Raw genomic sequence first — 16,203 nt, 5'->3', positions numbered from 1 at the left:
GGCAATAATAAAACAGGGGCATGTCAGGATAACATGCAGGTCTCGCATAGTCGTAGATGTTATACAAGTAGGTTACAGGGACTGTCAATCACATGGAGTGTGGTGGAGTAATGTGGTGGAAGCACTTGGTGACATCATTAAACGGTAACAAAGCAAACTAAAATGCAAGTCACTGTATTTAGGGTACTACTGTACGTATTAAGGTTTAAAGAAACGCAAAGCCCCAAACATGCCCACTGCTCAGCCTATAGCCCTACTGTAGTTCGACGGTGTTGCATACCAAGAGAAGATCTCTCGCCCGTCCTGACTATCTGTTCTTTTTGGCAAGTAACACCCTTGCATGATGGAGTAGATACTGTATGCTGTAGGAAACTATGGATAACACAGGAACATTTACAGTGCATCTGTAAAAAAGTGTCACGAATCGCTGCACTACAATAAGGAGGTACAGCGATCAGTTGGGTGGTGCACTGCACACGCATGTATCTGCAAACACGCTTAAGTGTATTACATTATGGTTGATTAATGTAACATTTGGCCAGAGAAATCTTACCGGTCAGGGCCAGCCAATAAAATGCCTTGCTGAAACCCTTACTTGGATCAGCTCAGCCGAATGCCCTATTTATTATTGCATTTTAGAAATTCTCAGTTTCTTCCAATGTGTTCAAATTACATAAGGGATTTGTTGATCTTTAACAGGAAGGTGGAGGACCTCCAATTCCGTGTGGAAGAAGCTTGCATAACCAAAGGAGATCTGGAGGTAAGTACACATCAGGCAGTAACACATTTGTGAAAAACAGCAATGAATCTCAGGACTGCTTCTTTACCCTTGACATGAGTGATTTAGAAGATGCATTTAATACAGACTTAATTGACAAATTAAGATAAATCTTAGTTAATGTCTCTCTGCAGTTGGCTACTTGGCTGCTGTTAATTGTGATTTTTAGATAGCAACCACATGCAATTGACTGCCATTCTTGTCAGAGCCAGTTAATTATGGCAATGACTGAGCATTTACATTATCTGCAGTTCCTGTTGGCAATAGATAACCAGTCTCAGTCAACTTGTTTGCATGGATGAATGAATTCTGCATTCCTCCTCCATAAATGACGTCTGAAACCTCATTCTCTCCATGGTATTGAAAGAATGGTATTGATGACGATGTCATCAATACCATCATTCCTTGCAGAGCTCTGCTGTGACAAAACTTAATATCCACAGCTGGTGTCCTTCATATATTCATGAGGTCGCAAAACCTCTCATGTTCTCCAGCATCTGAAAACTGTTTCTGTTTGGGCGCTGACATCAAGACAGGTCATAGCTTTTATGGACAGTTATTTCACTGCAGCTGCTGTTGTAACACAGCCTTCGCTTTGATAAATGTCACAGATGATTCATGTCCCTATCTTAAGTTTGCGAGACGGACAATTGGACTCATATCTGTATTGATTCTGATCAAAAGATTTATGTTATTATTCCACAGTGCAACACCGGTCAGGTGATCATCCTTGAAGGCGTCTCTCCTCAAAATAAATCTTTAGAAATGAATACAACAGGGTTAGAATACCCCTTTATCTTCCTTTCTATACTAACAAACCGTTTTATACTTACCAATGTCTACACGTGTATTAAATACATGCATGCAGCTTAAAATGCATAAATTAAATAAAAATAAAAAATGGAAACAAGAAAGAGACCAAGCCACTACTTAGTGTGGTCTACTTGCTTATTGTTTTATGTGGATTTCAAGCTGCTGAAGGTGTACTAATGTTGTGTTATAACCCCAAGTGCCTCTGTATTCATTGATGTGATTTATCCCCCCCTCCTCTTGTCCTTCATGTTGGCCCAGTGCTTAGCATGGAACCACTGGAGATGCTCCCCTGCCATTTCACTGCCTAGTCACTAGCCACAATTCAAACTCCCCAAATGCAAGTAAAGGGGAATGGCACTCAATTTAAGAATTCATGCACTTCTTTTTTTTTTGGGGAAAGGTCACTGCATGCATCATTAGTCAATAGTTCACACCCAAAGCAAAAACATCTAAGAGCTAGAACTCTTAATTTGTCATTACATATTGAACTCCAGCCTGAAGCTGCACCCATAGACACAGTATGGGGGACACATTTTATGGGTGTCTTTCACTGTACCTCCAATATTCTTAAGTGTTATGTTATTGTAGTGCTATTGGTCCTTCAGTAAGATGATAGTAGATGTTTTTCTGAACTGGCCATGGGCACAGAATGTCCCATATAAAGCTGAAACTCAGTGGTATTCCCCTCTTGTGATGAAACTAAAAGTGAATGTACTATACTTTGTAACATGTAAGACTAGGGGCACTAAATCGATAATTAAATAGTATCCTTGAAATGCAATTAAGAATACCTTTTCACCATACATTTTTAGGGCGTGAACAGGGAACCCAGATAGATTGATGGATAGATACATTGATCCCTGTGGGGAAATGTTGTATCAGCAATAATAGCAACAGGATAGGTAGCCTACAGATAAGAGTAGAGAGAATATAAAAAATCAAGTAATACGAAAAACAAATCCCATAGCCCCATACTCTTAAGTGTTACACTTTGTGTCAATGTTGTTTAAAAAGGATCAATGGACCTTCTACTTAAATTGGCCTGATCACATAAGAGAGAAAGCAAGGTTGGTTATGATGCCCTGACAAGCTTTTTAGGTTAATATGAACACAAGCATGTAAATTCCTCACTTATGTCAAAAAGAATGCGTAGTCATGTTGGAAATTTAAGTAAAATAGTGCATGGGGAACATAACCACTTCTGCTTTCTCTCAATGTAGGCCTTCATGGTGAAGTCAGTTTTTTTTCCTCTAATTTATCACTCTCAAAATATGTGTAAATCATAACAGTGAACTCTTTGCTTTCTTCACCAGGTCTAATAATGTTGCATGATTACTTGTAAAATGCATCCCATACGCATATCCATAACACAACCGCTTGTTACTGTATGTAACGTTCCATCCATCCACTCCTTGGAATAATCCCTGTGTACCATTTGTTCAGGGCCCCACCTGAATGTTCTGCATGGGGTACCTTTTCACCCTCACATCACCTCCCTTCAACATTGCTTGTCTCTCCCCTCCTCTCCCCATCCTACAAACAGACACCAACATTCTAATCACTCCACTCTATCCCCCTGGCCTTTCTGTCTGCATTGGGCTGGCATGTGATGGTGGCACTGGTGTGTTCTCTTCCTCTCCCCTTGTCTACTAACAGACGCAGACCAAACTGGAGCATGCCCACATTAAGGAGCTTGAACAGAGCCTGCTCTTTGAAAAGACCAAAGCTGAGAAACTCCAAAGAGAGTTAGAAGACACTAGGGTAATGGCTTCCGCTCTGCCGCTTGCTGCTTTCTTGGAAAGAGGAATGGGGGGACGGGGACAATGGCAGAAAAATGGACAAAGGGAACACAAGTGTTGCTGAGGAGTGTCAGGGCCTCATGTGGGCTTGTGGTTAACGCCCAAATCCATCTGTAGGGTTTATAACAAAACAAGACTAAATGTAATAATAAAAAAACGTCACATAATAGAAGAAAAGGATTGACCTTTGGTTTATTATATTTTACTCCTTTGACACTTTTAATTTGCACTACCACACAAATTTTCACTAGGTATTTTCTTCACAAACTCTGACTTAATTATACAATAGTTATTTCTTTAATAACTTGAAAGACTTAGATCTACATCTATTGACTGAGTCACATTTTTCATACCTGTTTTTCCATGTTGCTGAAGGATCTCATCCTGGCTTTACTGGTAAATTGTACTGTATCTCCGTTTCATCAGATGAACCTCTGCCCAACTACTTGTTTCCTGACTATCCTTTGTTCTCCTTCCCTGTACCCTCCCGCTTGTCTTTGCTTTTTGGCGGGTCCAATTCCCCACCTCTTGCAAGTCTTTAACATGTTCCTCTTCCTGGACTGTGCTGCTTTGTGTTCACCTGGTGTATCACAGCCACAAAGGGGTATCCATAGTTATACAATTCTAAATCTCTTAGTTATACAGATGAGGTTGAAAGTCATAGTTACACATTTTGATATTGATTTAAACTAGCTGAACAAAATGTTAATGTTCCTGTATATATCAGAAATGACACTAAAATGTTCTTATATTCAAATTAAATCCCAATACCTTATGCCATACACTTGACTGAAAATAGAAACACCAGTTATCCACATGTTTAGCACTGATATCTTCTAAATACCAGCGTCAGTGATAATAATTAAAATAATATTCCAAGTTATAACGTGAACCATGACTTTTTATATCAGTGGTGGAAATAATTGTCAATTTATAGTTTTGACCGTACCCTCTATACCCAGAAGAGGTCAGTATAATGTTGTGTTGCTATCAAAAGTAAGCATGTGTCCGCCTTGTAAACTCAACAAGTGAATTGAATCAGAGCTGTTATTGGTTGGGCCAAGTTTTACTGCTTTTCTTTATTGACCTATGAATTGTTGGTGTCTGATATTGAATGATTTCTATTATGGATAATCTGAAAATGCCCATTTATGGCTTTTATTAAGCTTTATTAAAAGGTTCGGTAAGTGATTTTCTTTGGTCAAGATAAGTGTTAAATAGCTCTATATTCTGATAGTACTCATTGCTATAGAGTGTTTGTTCAGTAACAGGAGTTTTCATGTCTCTCCAGCTCTTTATTAAACAGAAAATGCATTTTCAGGTTGTGATACCAATTGTATCCAATCAGGATAGAGAACTTAGTCAGGATACAGATTAAATAAGTGAAATTGGAAGTGATGACACCAAGAAATGAGCATGCAAAAGTGGAACTGGAACACTTAAAAATTAAGCTGAAATGGGTACTCTCCCCTGATTGGTTGTTTATTAAAGAGCTGAAGAGATGGGGAGACTCCTGTTACTGAACAAACACTCTATAGCAATGATTACTATCAGGATGTGCTTTAACCTTTTAACAAAACTTTGTTTTAGCCAAAAAATATCACTTACTCTACCTTTAAGGAATCATTTTGTTCTTTTTTTTACGTACGCACCTCCCATGTGTGAGATTGTCCTTTGTGTCATTGGTGATGATTTATCCACCCTGCAGGTGGCCACTGTTTCAGAAAGATCCCGTATCATGGAGTTGGAGAAGGACCAGTTGCTGCGAACCAGAGAGGTAGCTGATCTGCGGTTACGACTAGAGTCCCAGCAGGGCTCTGAGGGTTCAGACTCTACTCTTTCACCTCTCCTAGAAGAGATAAGCTCACAGAGGGCTCAGCTGGCCTCCCAGGAAACCAAGCAGCAAGAGGAACAGGTGAAATACAAGGAGAAGCTGGAATCTCAAGAAAAGACCCACAGTGAGGCGCTCGCCCAGCTTCAGACCTCTTTCGTTAAGCTGTCTGGTGACAATGAGCAGCTACAGATGCGCCTGAGTCAGGCAGAGAAGGAGAGTGCAGACGTCATTGAACTATGGCGTAGCAAGCTTGAGTCAAACGTTGCCTCTCACCAGCAAACCATGGAAGAGTTACAGTTGTCCTTCAGCAAAGGGGCTGGTGACCAGACAGCAGAGCTTGTGGAGACCAAGAGCGCCATAGAGAGGATGAAGGTGGAACACACTTTAGCTTTAGAAAATGCTGGATGCAAACATGAGGCTGATACTAGAGCCTGGGCTCAGGAGATGGAGGCTCTGAAAGCAAAGCTGCTGCTGTTAACCGAAGAGAAGGAGCGACTGGAGGAGTCTGTGCGGTCCAGCATCGATACTGCTGAGGAACAACATCTTGTTGAGATGGAGGATGTGCTGGGTAAACTGCATGCTGCTGAACAAAAGATAAAGGAGCTGGAGGAGAAAGAGGCCCAAGAGGCGCAGGACAAGATGAGAGAAACCAAAGAACAGATGGCAGCAATTGAGACAATGCGCTCCAAGGAGGCTGAAGGTAACCAGGAACTCCACACCTTGAAGACCCAGTTTGAGGAGGCCCAAACCCTGGCAAACTCACAGGGTGTCAAGGTGGGTTCCTTTGCCTCCTTTGCTGTTTGCTGCTGCAGTGTCATGTTCATGTTGTTGTTTTAACCCATTAAAGCCTGTAAAGCATCTCTGTTATTTTAGATTTGAGCTATATATTGTCGCTGTCGGGCAGAAACTTCATCTCCATATTTTGAGTTTTTTTGTAAATTGACCCCTACTTGATCATACTACAGTGTCACACAAAAGCATGGTGTATAGATAAAGTAGTCGACCACCACCACAGAGGCCCGGGTTCAATTCCGGAGGCCAGGGCTTGTCCGGAAGCACCAACCGACATAATTGACAGTTTTTGCAGGTGGGAAGCCAGCAGAGCATTGTGTTCTTGTCACTGCACTAGCGACCCCTACTGGCTTGTTGGGGGCGCTGTTCAGCGGTTAGCGGTTAGTGGGTTTTGGGGAGATGTTGTGAAAACCCAGTGCCCGTTAGGCCCTCCCGGTGAAACTCTGGTTAAAAGAAGTGGTGGTGACTCCATGTGTATTGGAGGAGATGCGTTGTCTACATCCTCCCCAGGCCAACCGTCAAGGACCGCTGCTAAATTGGGGCGACAATGAAAATAATGGATGAACAAAGTTTCTCTCTTTTGCTTGCTTCTGATATTTTATTCTCACAGTACCCATACTATTATCATCTGACCTGTGTCGTAGGTCAGTGAGTTGAGCTCCATGCTGGACAGCAGACAGCAGGAGCTGATTTCCTTACAGCAGAGACTGACCACTGTACAACAGGACAAGGACAATCTGCAGCAGGATCTGGGAACCCTGGTGAGCCTTAATGCCTGATTTACTTACTCGCTCGAGCTTGTAAATCTATAAAACTCCACTTTAAAAGTAGCTGCTTTGGGATTATGAATGAAATGAACATTCTTAATTTTGTTTGGGACCTCTGGGAGAATTACAGGGGGCATTATCTCATAACAGTATCGCACCTAGTTCAGTATACACCTAGTTCCATACTTTTAATTAAACTTACTTGGTTCGTATTTCCACCATACACCTATCACTTTGTGAGGAAAAGCTGCTGCATCACATGTGATAACTGAGGAATGTTAATGATGCAAACAATTTCAGGGGCAAATGGTGTAAAAAGCTTACTGAAGACAAATAGCCAATTAAAATGTGTGAATATAGTCATGTTTGTGTATATGTTAGTGATGTGCGGGTCAGGTTTTTTCATGACCCGCCCCGCCCCAACCCGCCACGGAACCCAACCCGCCTCAACCCGCGACCCCATATAAATCTATGGCTCAACCCGCCCCGCGACCCACGGTGGGAATATAAATATATATAGCGCTCTTTTAAGTACCCAAAGTCCCTTTAAATGTCTACAGTAGCACAACATTGTCATGGGCTGAATAAACAAGCATGTTGTTCAAAATAGGTTTTTTTTTTTTTTTTTTGCGTGTGAGAGCGGCTGACCCGCTCACCCGTAGCCCGCATAATTTCCTCTGAAATCCTGACTCGACCCACCCGCGCCGCGGGTTGACCCGCGGGTTACGGGTCGACCCGCTCATCACTAGTATATGTGTATTTTGTATATGAGGCGCATGTATTGTATAGGGATAAGGATGGGTTCCAAAGTCAGGCCCTGCTTTTAGTTTGATGCGAATTGTTGTAATATCAGTGCATGGCGCATTTCATGATTTGACATTAAGCTGATATTAAACGTTTTTTCATAGAAAGGAACGTTTGCTGAAAGCACAGAAGAGCAGACTAAAGCAGCACAATCTATGCAAGGTAATTGAGATCATTTGTTATGCTAGTCAGATATAGGTCTCATGATTTTAGTATTACCTCATAATCTAAAGTTCTGCTGTATATATGATTCTGTTAATGACATGATGTGAACAACAGCTTTGTTTTTTGTTTTTTTCCAGAACTGCTTGACAAGCTCAGTAAAAAGGAAGAGCATTGCACATCCCTTTCCACTGAATCTGAGAATCTAAGAAGCCAAATTACAGGTCAGAAATAATGCAATAATGATTAATTATTGTTTATGTAATAATTCGTTTAACAATTTGTAACACAAATAAACAAACACAATAGTAACCTTACTTAGAAAAATAATGATAGTAAGCATGCCACCCCAAAGCAGGTAGGCAGTTTTTATAATACTGTATAGAAACCTGATGACCTTAACTTTAATGCCATATCTTTACTTAGGTTTGGAGAGGAAACTAAAAGCTGGAGATGAGAAACTTGATCAGCTAACAAAGGACAAGGCCAAGCTGGAAAGCGATATTTCAGACATGGTGAAGTCATCGGGCAGTAGTTCTGTACAGCTCACCAAAATGAATGAAGACCTAGTGCAGAAAGAAAGGTAACTGTGGTTTCAGACACTGTATGTATCAGTAATTTGTTGCTGATGTATGAATGTAAAAGATGCAAAAGACTGGAATATGAGAAGTTGCTACTTGTGTTTTCAAATCAACGTGTCTCCTTCTGTGCAAGTGAATTTATGTAAAACAGATTATGTACAGCATATCTCAGTTGTTAGAAACACAGACATACATTCATATTCATTTTCATACTGATCAGTGTAATAAATACTCATCTCTTGCTGGAATTATAACATTATGTTATCCTCTTATTTTTGGGAGATTATTTTGGATACATCAGTTAAACACTTATGTTTTTATAACCAACTAAATCAATAATGTGATTAAGCACTTAAACCCTATTTTATACTTTGTCATACGTTTTTGTGCAAAAATAGTGACCAATCTACAAGCTCAAAACTTTGCGGATCACAACGCATTGTGAGCTTATAGAATGTGTTATTATTTTATTAAAATACTTTTATAATCGATTAAATTGATTGATTAGTTCAATTAACTGTTGGACCCCTACACTTGTTCTTTCTCCAATCATACAGGAGACTGGAGGAGTTACAGAGCCAACTGGCAGAAGGAAAGGAACAGGTGGCACACTTATCTGAGCAACAACAACAGGAACTGTCCCGCAAACACCAGGAACTGAAAGAGACCAGAGATGACTTTGAATCTCGAATAAGCACCCTCCAAGAGAAGATTGTTAACTTGGTGAGTTGACAGTTCGCTGTAACAGTAGATACTAGGCAGTTGCATTTTCAACACGGGGTGAACCCAGGGTAAGCACGTTGTTTCACATTATTTTCAACCTGGGGAAACTGACATCTGCAGGGTCCATGCAGACATAATTATAGCAGACATCTGCCAAGGAGGTCCTTGTGACCTGTCCATGGGAAATGCTGTCTTTAAAATGGGGTTGGTAGGCTTTGAGTACACTTGACCATGAAAGGCAAAAGTCCACGGACAGTCCCCGAGACTTTCCACCTGCGTAAATGTATCCCTGCCCCCCCCCTGGAACGTGCTCACCAACCATATTAACTCTATAAACGCCATTGACTCGAAAACGCGTCAATAACTACTTAATCCACCCACGCCATTGACGCGTTTGACGCGTTGGATTTGCGTTCATTGTTTAATCTCTGATCGCGCTATGCTGCTTAAAATTCAATGTTATTCTCGAGTTCCACTTACTTCACCCATATCTGCATCCGGTTTCATGTCCTGGGTTCCGTTTCCGGTTTTTGATTATTTTCCCCCGGTCATTTCGTCCAAAATAGGTAAACAAACGGTTTTTCACACGGTATGAAGGACAAACGGACAGTTTCTCTTCTATAATCTATGGTCTGGGTGACGATCAGTCATCGCCGTCGTGTATCACAACGTAATTTTGACGATCAAAACAATCTGGGAGGACGTCACATCCGTTTTCATGGTTTTCCCTGTCTAATCGCTCAAGAAGGGTGAGAGAGACACCAGGAGCTGATCAAGCTATCATGTGCTGCTCTCTGGTGGCGGATTTGTGCGGCGTCTTTAAAAAACAGTCTGATCAATTATTTTCATGAAAATTTTCAAAATATAAAAATAAAAAAAACACAAATTGCTGGCAATGGGGGAGTACTTTATGAAAATACTCTGGCAGTCAAAGAGTTAAAGACACCCTCTCCATCACTTCCTTCAAAACCACACTCAAAACACATCTCTTCAGGATAGCTTTCCCAGTTGAGGTCTAGTTAGAATGTTTCCCCAACCTATGCCACGATAAAAGTTATTTTTTATTGTTTTTAATCTAGCACTTACGTCTTTATTATTTTCGTTTTTTCTTATTAAAGTTGGTTCCTTCCTTTCCTTATGTAAAGCGACTTCGGGTACTTAGAAATGTATCCTTCAAACTCTGTCCCATCCAAACAACTACAGTACGTTATTGCTTATTATGTATTGTATTTTTCTTTTATATTGTCTAGGAGACAAATGTGAAACAAGGTGAGACCGTGGTTAAAGAGCTGAAGGCCTCACAGGAGAAGGCCATCTCTCAGGCTTCTGAGCTCCATGTGAAGGAAGTTGAGGAACTGCGAAGTCAGGCTGACAAATTGAAGCAGGAGCTCAGCTCCTCTAAGGAAAGAACCCAGGAGCTGGAGAAGTTGGTATCTGAGCTGCAATCATATAAGGAACAATTCAAGGTGAGTACCTGGAACCACAGAGTTGGGGGTTTTAGTTTACCATGTTTCAGAGTACCTAGAAATGGTTGTTTTGGTGTGTTAATCTTGGGGATGACAATTAGGCAGTGAGGTATAATAATGAGATGATACTGTAGGTTGTTAAAGAGATTAGTTCATCTCCAAGAAGCGCCTTAGGCCAACAGGTCCCAACCTTTCCTGGCTCAGGGTCCACTTGAAAATCTCTAAAGTGTTCATGGCCCACCCATCTGGCCACTTCACACGGCAGCCAATCTGTGCATTCTCAGAGCACGTTTATTTTAACGATCTATCAAATCGATAGATCGATCGTTAAAACACATGCACATTGTTCGTGTTCTGGCTTGGATCAACGGAACCATTGTAGTATATTTAAGTTCCTATTAATCTGTATCACAGTGATTTTTCAAGGGTTAAAAAAAAAAAGGCCTAATGTTGTGCCAAAGATTTAGGGGCCCACTTGTGATCCCCTCATGGCCTACCAGTGAGCCCTTAACCATTTACATTATTATAGTTAGGGGCCCACTTGTGATCCCCTCATGGCCTACCAGTGAGCCCTTAACCATTTACATTATTATAGTGGTGATGCACCAGTTTAGTTCAAGTTAGATTGAATCAGATCAGCATGCTGTCATTTCTGTATTTCAGTCTCTAGATTTGACCTGTATAAACTACCATATGCTTAAGGAAGTCTGTTTTGAAAAGTTCACTTTGATGAACTTATCGACATGTTTACAAACCTCCATGGACAATGGCCTGTACTAAGAAGCAGGATGTGGGGTTGCACCAAAACTCTTCACCAAAAATAGTGTGGAGTTTGTCACAGATGGTTGTTGGACTGACCTTTTCAATACGGGTAACCTCAGGTATATGGTACACTCGTGTTGAGGAACGTTTTTGAGAAGTTATTTTTAACATTTCCTTCAGATTTGTCCAGGTTATTTTATGCTAAAGTAGAAATGTTGCACATTGGTGTTTTGAAAAGTGATCACAAGCACCCTCTAGTGGATAGACATTTTAAATCAGACTAAATCCATTCTGTCTGTTGAGCGCTCGCACTTTCTGCGCTGGAACTCGCTGGAATCCTTAAGACTGGATAAAGTGTTTTACATAGGCTGGTGGTGATTTAACAGCACGGAGGAAAGCTGGTGACGGAATTTAGATTTATTGCAGTGGTGAGGTGAAATGCAACTTTACGTTGCATAGTTCAGGGTGGTTCCAGGTGTGGTTTTGGCTGCTTTGGTTTTGTTTTTTTATGCTTTTCCAGCTTAACCTTTCCATTTGCATATTATTTTTGCCCATATCTGCTTGGTTTATGTTTGGATTCATCTTACCATTTCCTTTTATATGCCCCTCCCTTTTTTCCCCCAACTCTCCCAGTGTGTTTCTGCTGAACTTGACTCCTCCAAGCAGGATGTTGAACGGTTGTCCAAAAACCTGGAAAAGCACATTTTAGATCTTGAGCACATGTCTGAGGAAAGTAAGGATGTTAAAGCTCAGAAAGCTGGACTGGAAAAGCAAGTTTCAGATGTACAAGTCAAGTTATCTGCATTAGAGGTTACTTACCAGGAGCTTTCCCTCAAGCACGAAGAACTCCTAATGATAAGAGATAAGCTTTCAAAAGACCACGAGGAATTGCTCACCAACAACAAGCAGTTGGATGAAAAGAAGATTTCTTTGTGCAAGGAGTTGGAGAAGCTCAAAGACGTTCTTCAGGATGCTCAGAATGAAACAAAAAAACTGAAGTATGCAGAAATTGAACATCAATCCCGAATTGAGGAACTTCAAAGGGAAAACATCGAGAAAAATGAGATGGTCTTGAAGCATCAGCAGGACATTCAGCAACTTGAAGCGAAGAAGAAGAAACTTGTTGAAGATTTTGAAAACATCTCTAAGGAGAGAAACAGACTTCAGGAAGAGCTCAGTCAGAGCAGGTTGAAGTTGACGTCAGAGAGAGACGATGTAGTTTTGGAGAGAGACACCGCCCGAAACGCAAAAAAAGCTCTTGATGCTAAGAATGCAGAGTTGCAGGCTAAGCTTCAATCTTTGAGCCTAGAAAAAGAGGAGCTCACTATGAAGAATACACAGCTTCAGACGGAAACAGAAACACTGACAAAAGAGAAGACTGAAATGTCTACTAAAATCAGTGCAGCCATTTTGGACAAAGAGAGCCTCCAGGCAATCAATGTAGAGCTCCAGAATCAGCTTAATATCTGTAAGAAAGATTTAGAGAAGTCTGTCCGTGATTGTGAAGAGCTTCAAGCCTCAAAAGCAAGCCTGGCCAAGATGCTGGAAGAGTTCAAGACAAGCAGTCAAGTAACTGATTCTGAAAGGGTTCACCTTCTGCAGGAGAAAGAGGACTTGCTTGCATCCCAACGAAAGGTCTGTTCTGAGAAGGAGGAAATGACTAAGGAGAGAAACGAATTAAAAGAAAAGCTTCAGGTCTCAACAGAACAATTGTCAGCATCCAAGGAAAAAATGACAGGAGAAGCTTCATCTTTTGAGCAAGAGAAGCAAGCACTTCGTCTCCAAAATGCAGAAACTGAAAAATCTCTACATGCTCTACGAAAACAGAAGATGACCATAGAATCATCAGTAGAGCAGCAAAAGGTGGAGATTGAGCATTTGACACAGGAGAAGGGAGAATTAGAAGAGAAATACACAAAGGCAATGTCTGATAAAACTGTTCTTTCTCAAGAGCAAGATGGTCTAGTTGGTAATATCCACAATATGAAGGACCAATTGGACAGTTCTGCCAAAGCAATTTCTGATCTTACTCAGGAGAACTCCAGTATGTTAGCAATGCTAGAGGAAACCAAACTTAAAAGAGATGAGGCGGAAACAGAGAGGAGTTATTTAAAACGAGACAAGGCAGACCTACAAAAGAAATTGCAGACGCATCTGTTTGACATAGAAAATCTTGAGAAAGGAAAAGCTCAACTCTCTGAAGAGTATAACGGACTGAAAGTTGATGCTGAAAAGGTTCGTTTGGAGTTTGTTCAACAGGTAGATAATCTCACTAGAGATTGTGACCAACTACAATCACATCAGAGAACAGCTGACAAAAAAGCTAAATCCTTGCAGAAAGAGAGAGAGAGTTTACTTCAGCAGATTCAGGATTTAAAGGGTCAGATAGAATCAGTGTCAGATGCCAAGAAGCTTCTGGAGACCAAGCTCCAGGCTGAAACCATTGAACGGAACAAAGTAACCTCTAGCAATGATGGTCTCACCAAAGAGATTGAAGACCTTCAGAAGCGGTTGTTAACGCTGACACAAGAAAATGCCAACGTGTCTTCTTGCCGTAACACAGCTGATGAGGAAAAGAAAGGTTTAATTGTGAATGTTGAGTCCTTGGCCACACAACTGAAGCAGAAAGCACAAGAAAACAGTCAGTTGGCAGGAGATAAAGAAAGCTTGTCAGCTAAGCTGCAAGACATGGGCAAAGAGATTGCCTGTGTTGCTAAGGAAAAGGAAGCTCTTTTAGCTACACAAAGCATGTTGGAGCAAGACATTTCTTCTCTCCGCAGTATCCAGGAGAGTAATGATGAAGAACGTTCAAGGCTTCTTAAGGAGATGGAGAAGTTGCAGGCTACACGGAAACAACTGGAGGTTGATGCCAAGTCCCTACAAAAAGATAAAGACCTTATAGAAAAACAGGCATCAGCTAATGTGATGACAAGCCAAGAACTTTCCATCAGTGTGGAGAAACTAAGAGCTGAGAGAGATGCTCTTCAAATGGAGAGAGATGAAGCCACACAGCAAGTCACACAGATTGAGACCCAACTCAAAAATGCTCTTTCTAAGCAGCTTGAGGTATTCCCCTAATAACAATCCCTGACACTTACCTACATGTTAGAAGAGTTAGAATGGCTGGAGATGTATTGCCTTCTTCTCACTGCATGCTTGCTGCTTTGTCACTTTGTCCTGCTTTTCTTTTTTATGTCTAATTTCTATCTTCCATTCACTAACTGCTTTTTGGTATACTATCTCCAAGCCATTGTTGTTTCCTGTGGACTTATAACGTGATCTAAGGTTCCAGGTCAGGTTTCATTATTGACGTTTACAAAATATAGATGTATAACCCTACTTGGAACTAATTAATTTTTATTTTTATTTGACCCAACTTTTGGAGCTCTCTGACTGAATTTAATGAGAAATGCTTCTCATCAGAATTCCAAGTTAAAGAGCAAAAGAAGTGGGGACGGCAAATAATGAAATGTCAGTAGAAAGTATATATATGGTTGCTACTGATTAATTCACGGTGCAAATACACACGTTACTTAAAAAACTACTTTCCCTAACAATTTTACGTAATATCCGTTCTGAGTCCACAGGGTTACAAATGTCTGTATATTTTGTCTGGTTTATTTTCCATTAATGACCACCTCATTATACATACCCCTTAATTATAGTTTTAGACTAAAGGACCATACTGCCTGGCATGTTTAGCCCATTTACTACAAGTCATAGCCATTTTCCAAAGCATACCATAGTCTGTTTTATTTGCAAGAAAGCCAGTACAGTGTGGAAAATCCACTTCCATAAAAACCTTGCTTGAGATAGGCAATTCAACTAAATTTTTGTCTCCATCAAGCCGGACGACTGAAGGCCGGAAACTGTTTTTGCTCCTGTCCATCCGTCCATGCGTCTGTGACAATTGTCCATGTATGTGTCTGTGAGCAGCAAATCTCTGATTGAAGCTGCACGCACACGCGCACACTCGTAGGCCAAGGAAAAACCTCCACCCCCTTTTCAAGTTTTCAAATTGGCCTCATGGTGGCACTATAAAGGCCACTTCACTGGCATAGCCTTTATGGGGAGTTGCATCAAAATGTTGCACGACCAAGAGTTTTAGGCCAAAACATGAAGTGGAAATTCAAATCCGGTCCATTACTGATACCTAGCTAACTATTACAGAAAATTGTTCGTATGAAATGGACAAAGCAGTGAATAGACAATGACATGTACTGATGGCAGTATGGTCCTTTTAAGATCTGGGAAGTTAATTCCATAGTGCTTCACGTAAATTACAGGTAGTGCCTGGTTTTGGAAAGAGCCCTGAACCGTGCACAAATCTCCTTAGAATTTAGATTGGCATGATCTTTTGCAATATTTAGATCCTAATTGATATAGTGGCACAATGTATAGGATAGCTAACACACAAAGCATGCAATTTAATTCTGCACAATATGTACTTTAATTTGGTTGATGTTAGCATAGGAATTATTTCACTTGTAATATCTACAGATCTCGTAATATGGGTATAATAGCTGTTGACCGCAACCTATCCCTATTGTCCAGATGGTAATGTATTCCTCTTATCAAGATATTTTTACTCCCTCACTGTCAAGGTTGCCGAGGTCTCTGGGAAGACTGCTGAGGCCCTTGACCAACTGACAAAAGATAAAATCAGTCTGCTGCAGGAGAAGACTGAAGCGCAGGCTTTGGTGGAGCAGCTCCAACGTTCTAAGAAGGAAATGAATTCTCAGGTATGAGTAGTCCCACTGCTTCTCTTGTGAACGTTTGGGAATACTAGAGGTTCGGGCCCTCACACCTATGTTGCACCCCCAATCCAACTGATATTTTTGAGTCATAGTGTCGGGGGCTTTGTCAGAGTACCCGCCCGCCCTCCCATTAGACCATTTTAATATAGGATGTATTTTATAAAT

General features: G+C 40.9%; 1 protein-coding gene across 5 annotated transcripts in view; it reads left to right on the top strand.

The window, feature by feature from the left end:
• Positions 1–16,203, top strand: part of clip1a (CAP-GLY domain containing linker protein 1a) — a 34,178-nt gene that overhangs the window by 10,992 nt on the left and 6,983 nt on the right. For 3 of the 5 annotated variants that reach the window (XM_080433041.1, XM_080433042.1, XM_080433043.1), the window contains exons 8-18: positions 700–760; positions 3,248–3,352; positions 5,099–5,998; positions 6,661–6,777; positions 7,692–7,749; positions 7,890–7,973; positions 8,176–8,332; positions 8,888–9,053; positions 10,304–10,519; positions 11,915–14,347; positions 15,886–16,023. In XM_080433041.1, the coding sequence (XP_080289167.1) occupies positions 700–760; positions 3,248–3,352; positions 5,099–5,998; positions 6,661–6,777; positions 7,692–7,749; positions 7,890–7,973; positions 8,176–8,332; positions 8,888–9,053; positions 10,304–10,519; positions 11,915–14,347; positions 15,886–16,023 (4,435 nt within the window). The remainder of the gene's footprint in view (positions 1–699; positions 761–3,247; positions 3,353–5,098; positions 5,999–6,660; positions 6,778–7,691; positions 7,750–7,889; positions 7,974–8,175; positions 8,333–8,887; positions 9,054–10,303; positions 10,520–11,914; positions 14,348–15,885; positions 16,024–16,203) is intronic. The other 2 variants (XM_080433044.1, XM_080433045.1) reach the window with 2 other exon arrangements.

Source organism: Gymnoscopelus braueri (genome assembly GCF_963280865.1).
Source record: "Gymnoscopelus braueri genome assembly, chromosome: 7".
NCBI lineage: Eukaryota > Metazoa > Chordata > Actinopteri > Myctophiformes > Myctophidae > Gymnoscopelus > Gymnoscopelus braueri.
Note: the sequence above shows the minus strand (reverse complement) of the source record. Positions and strands in the feature narration are given on the sequence as shown.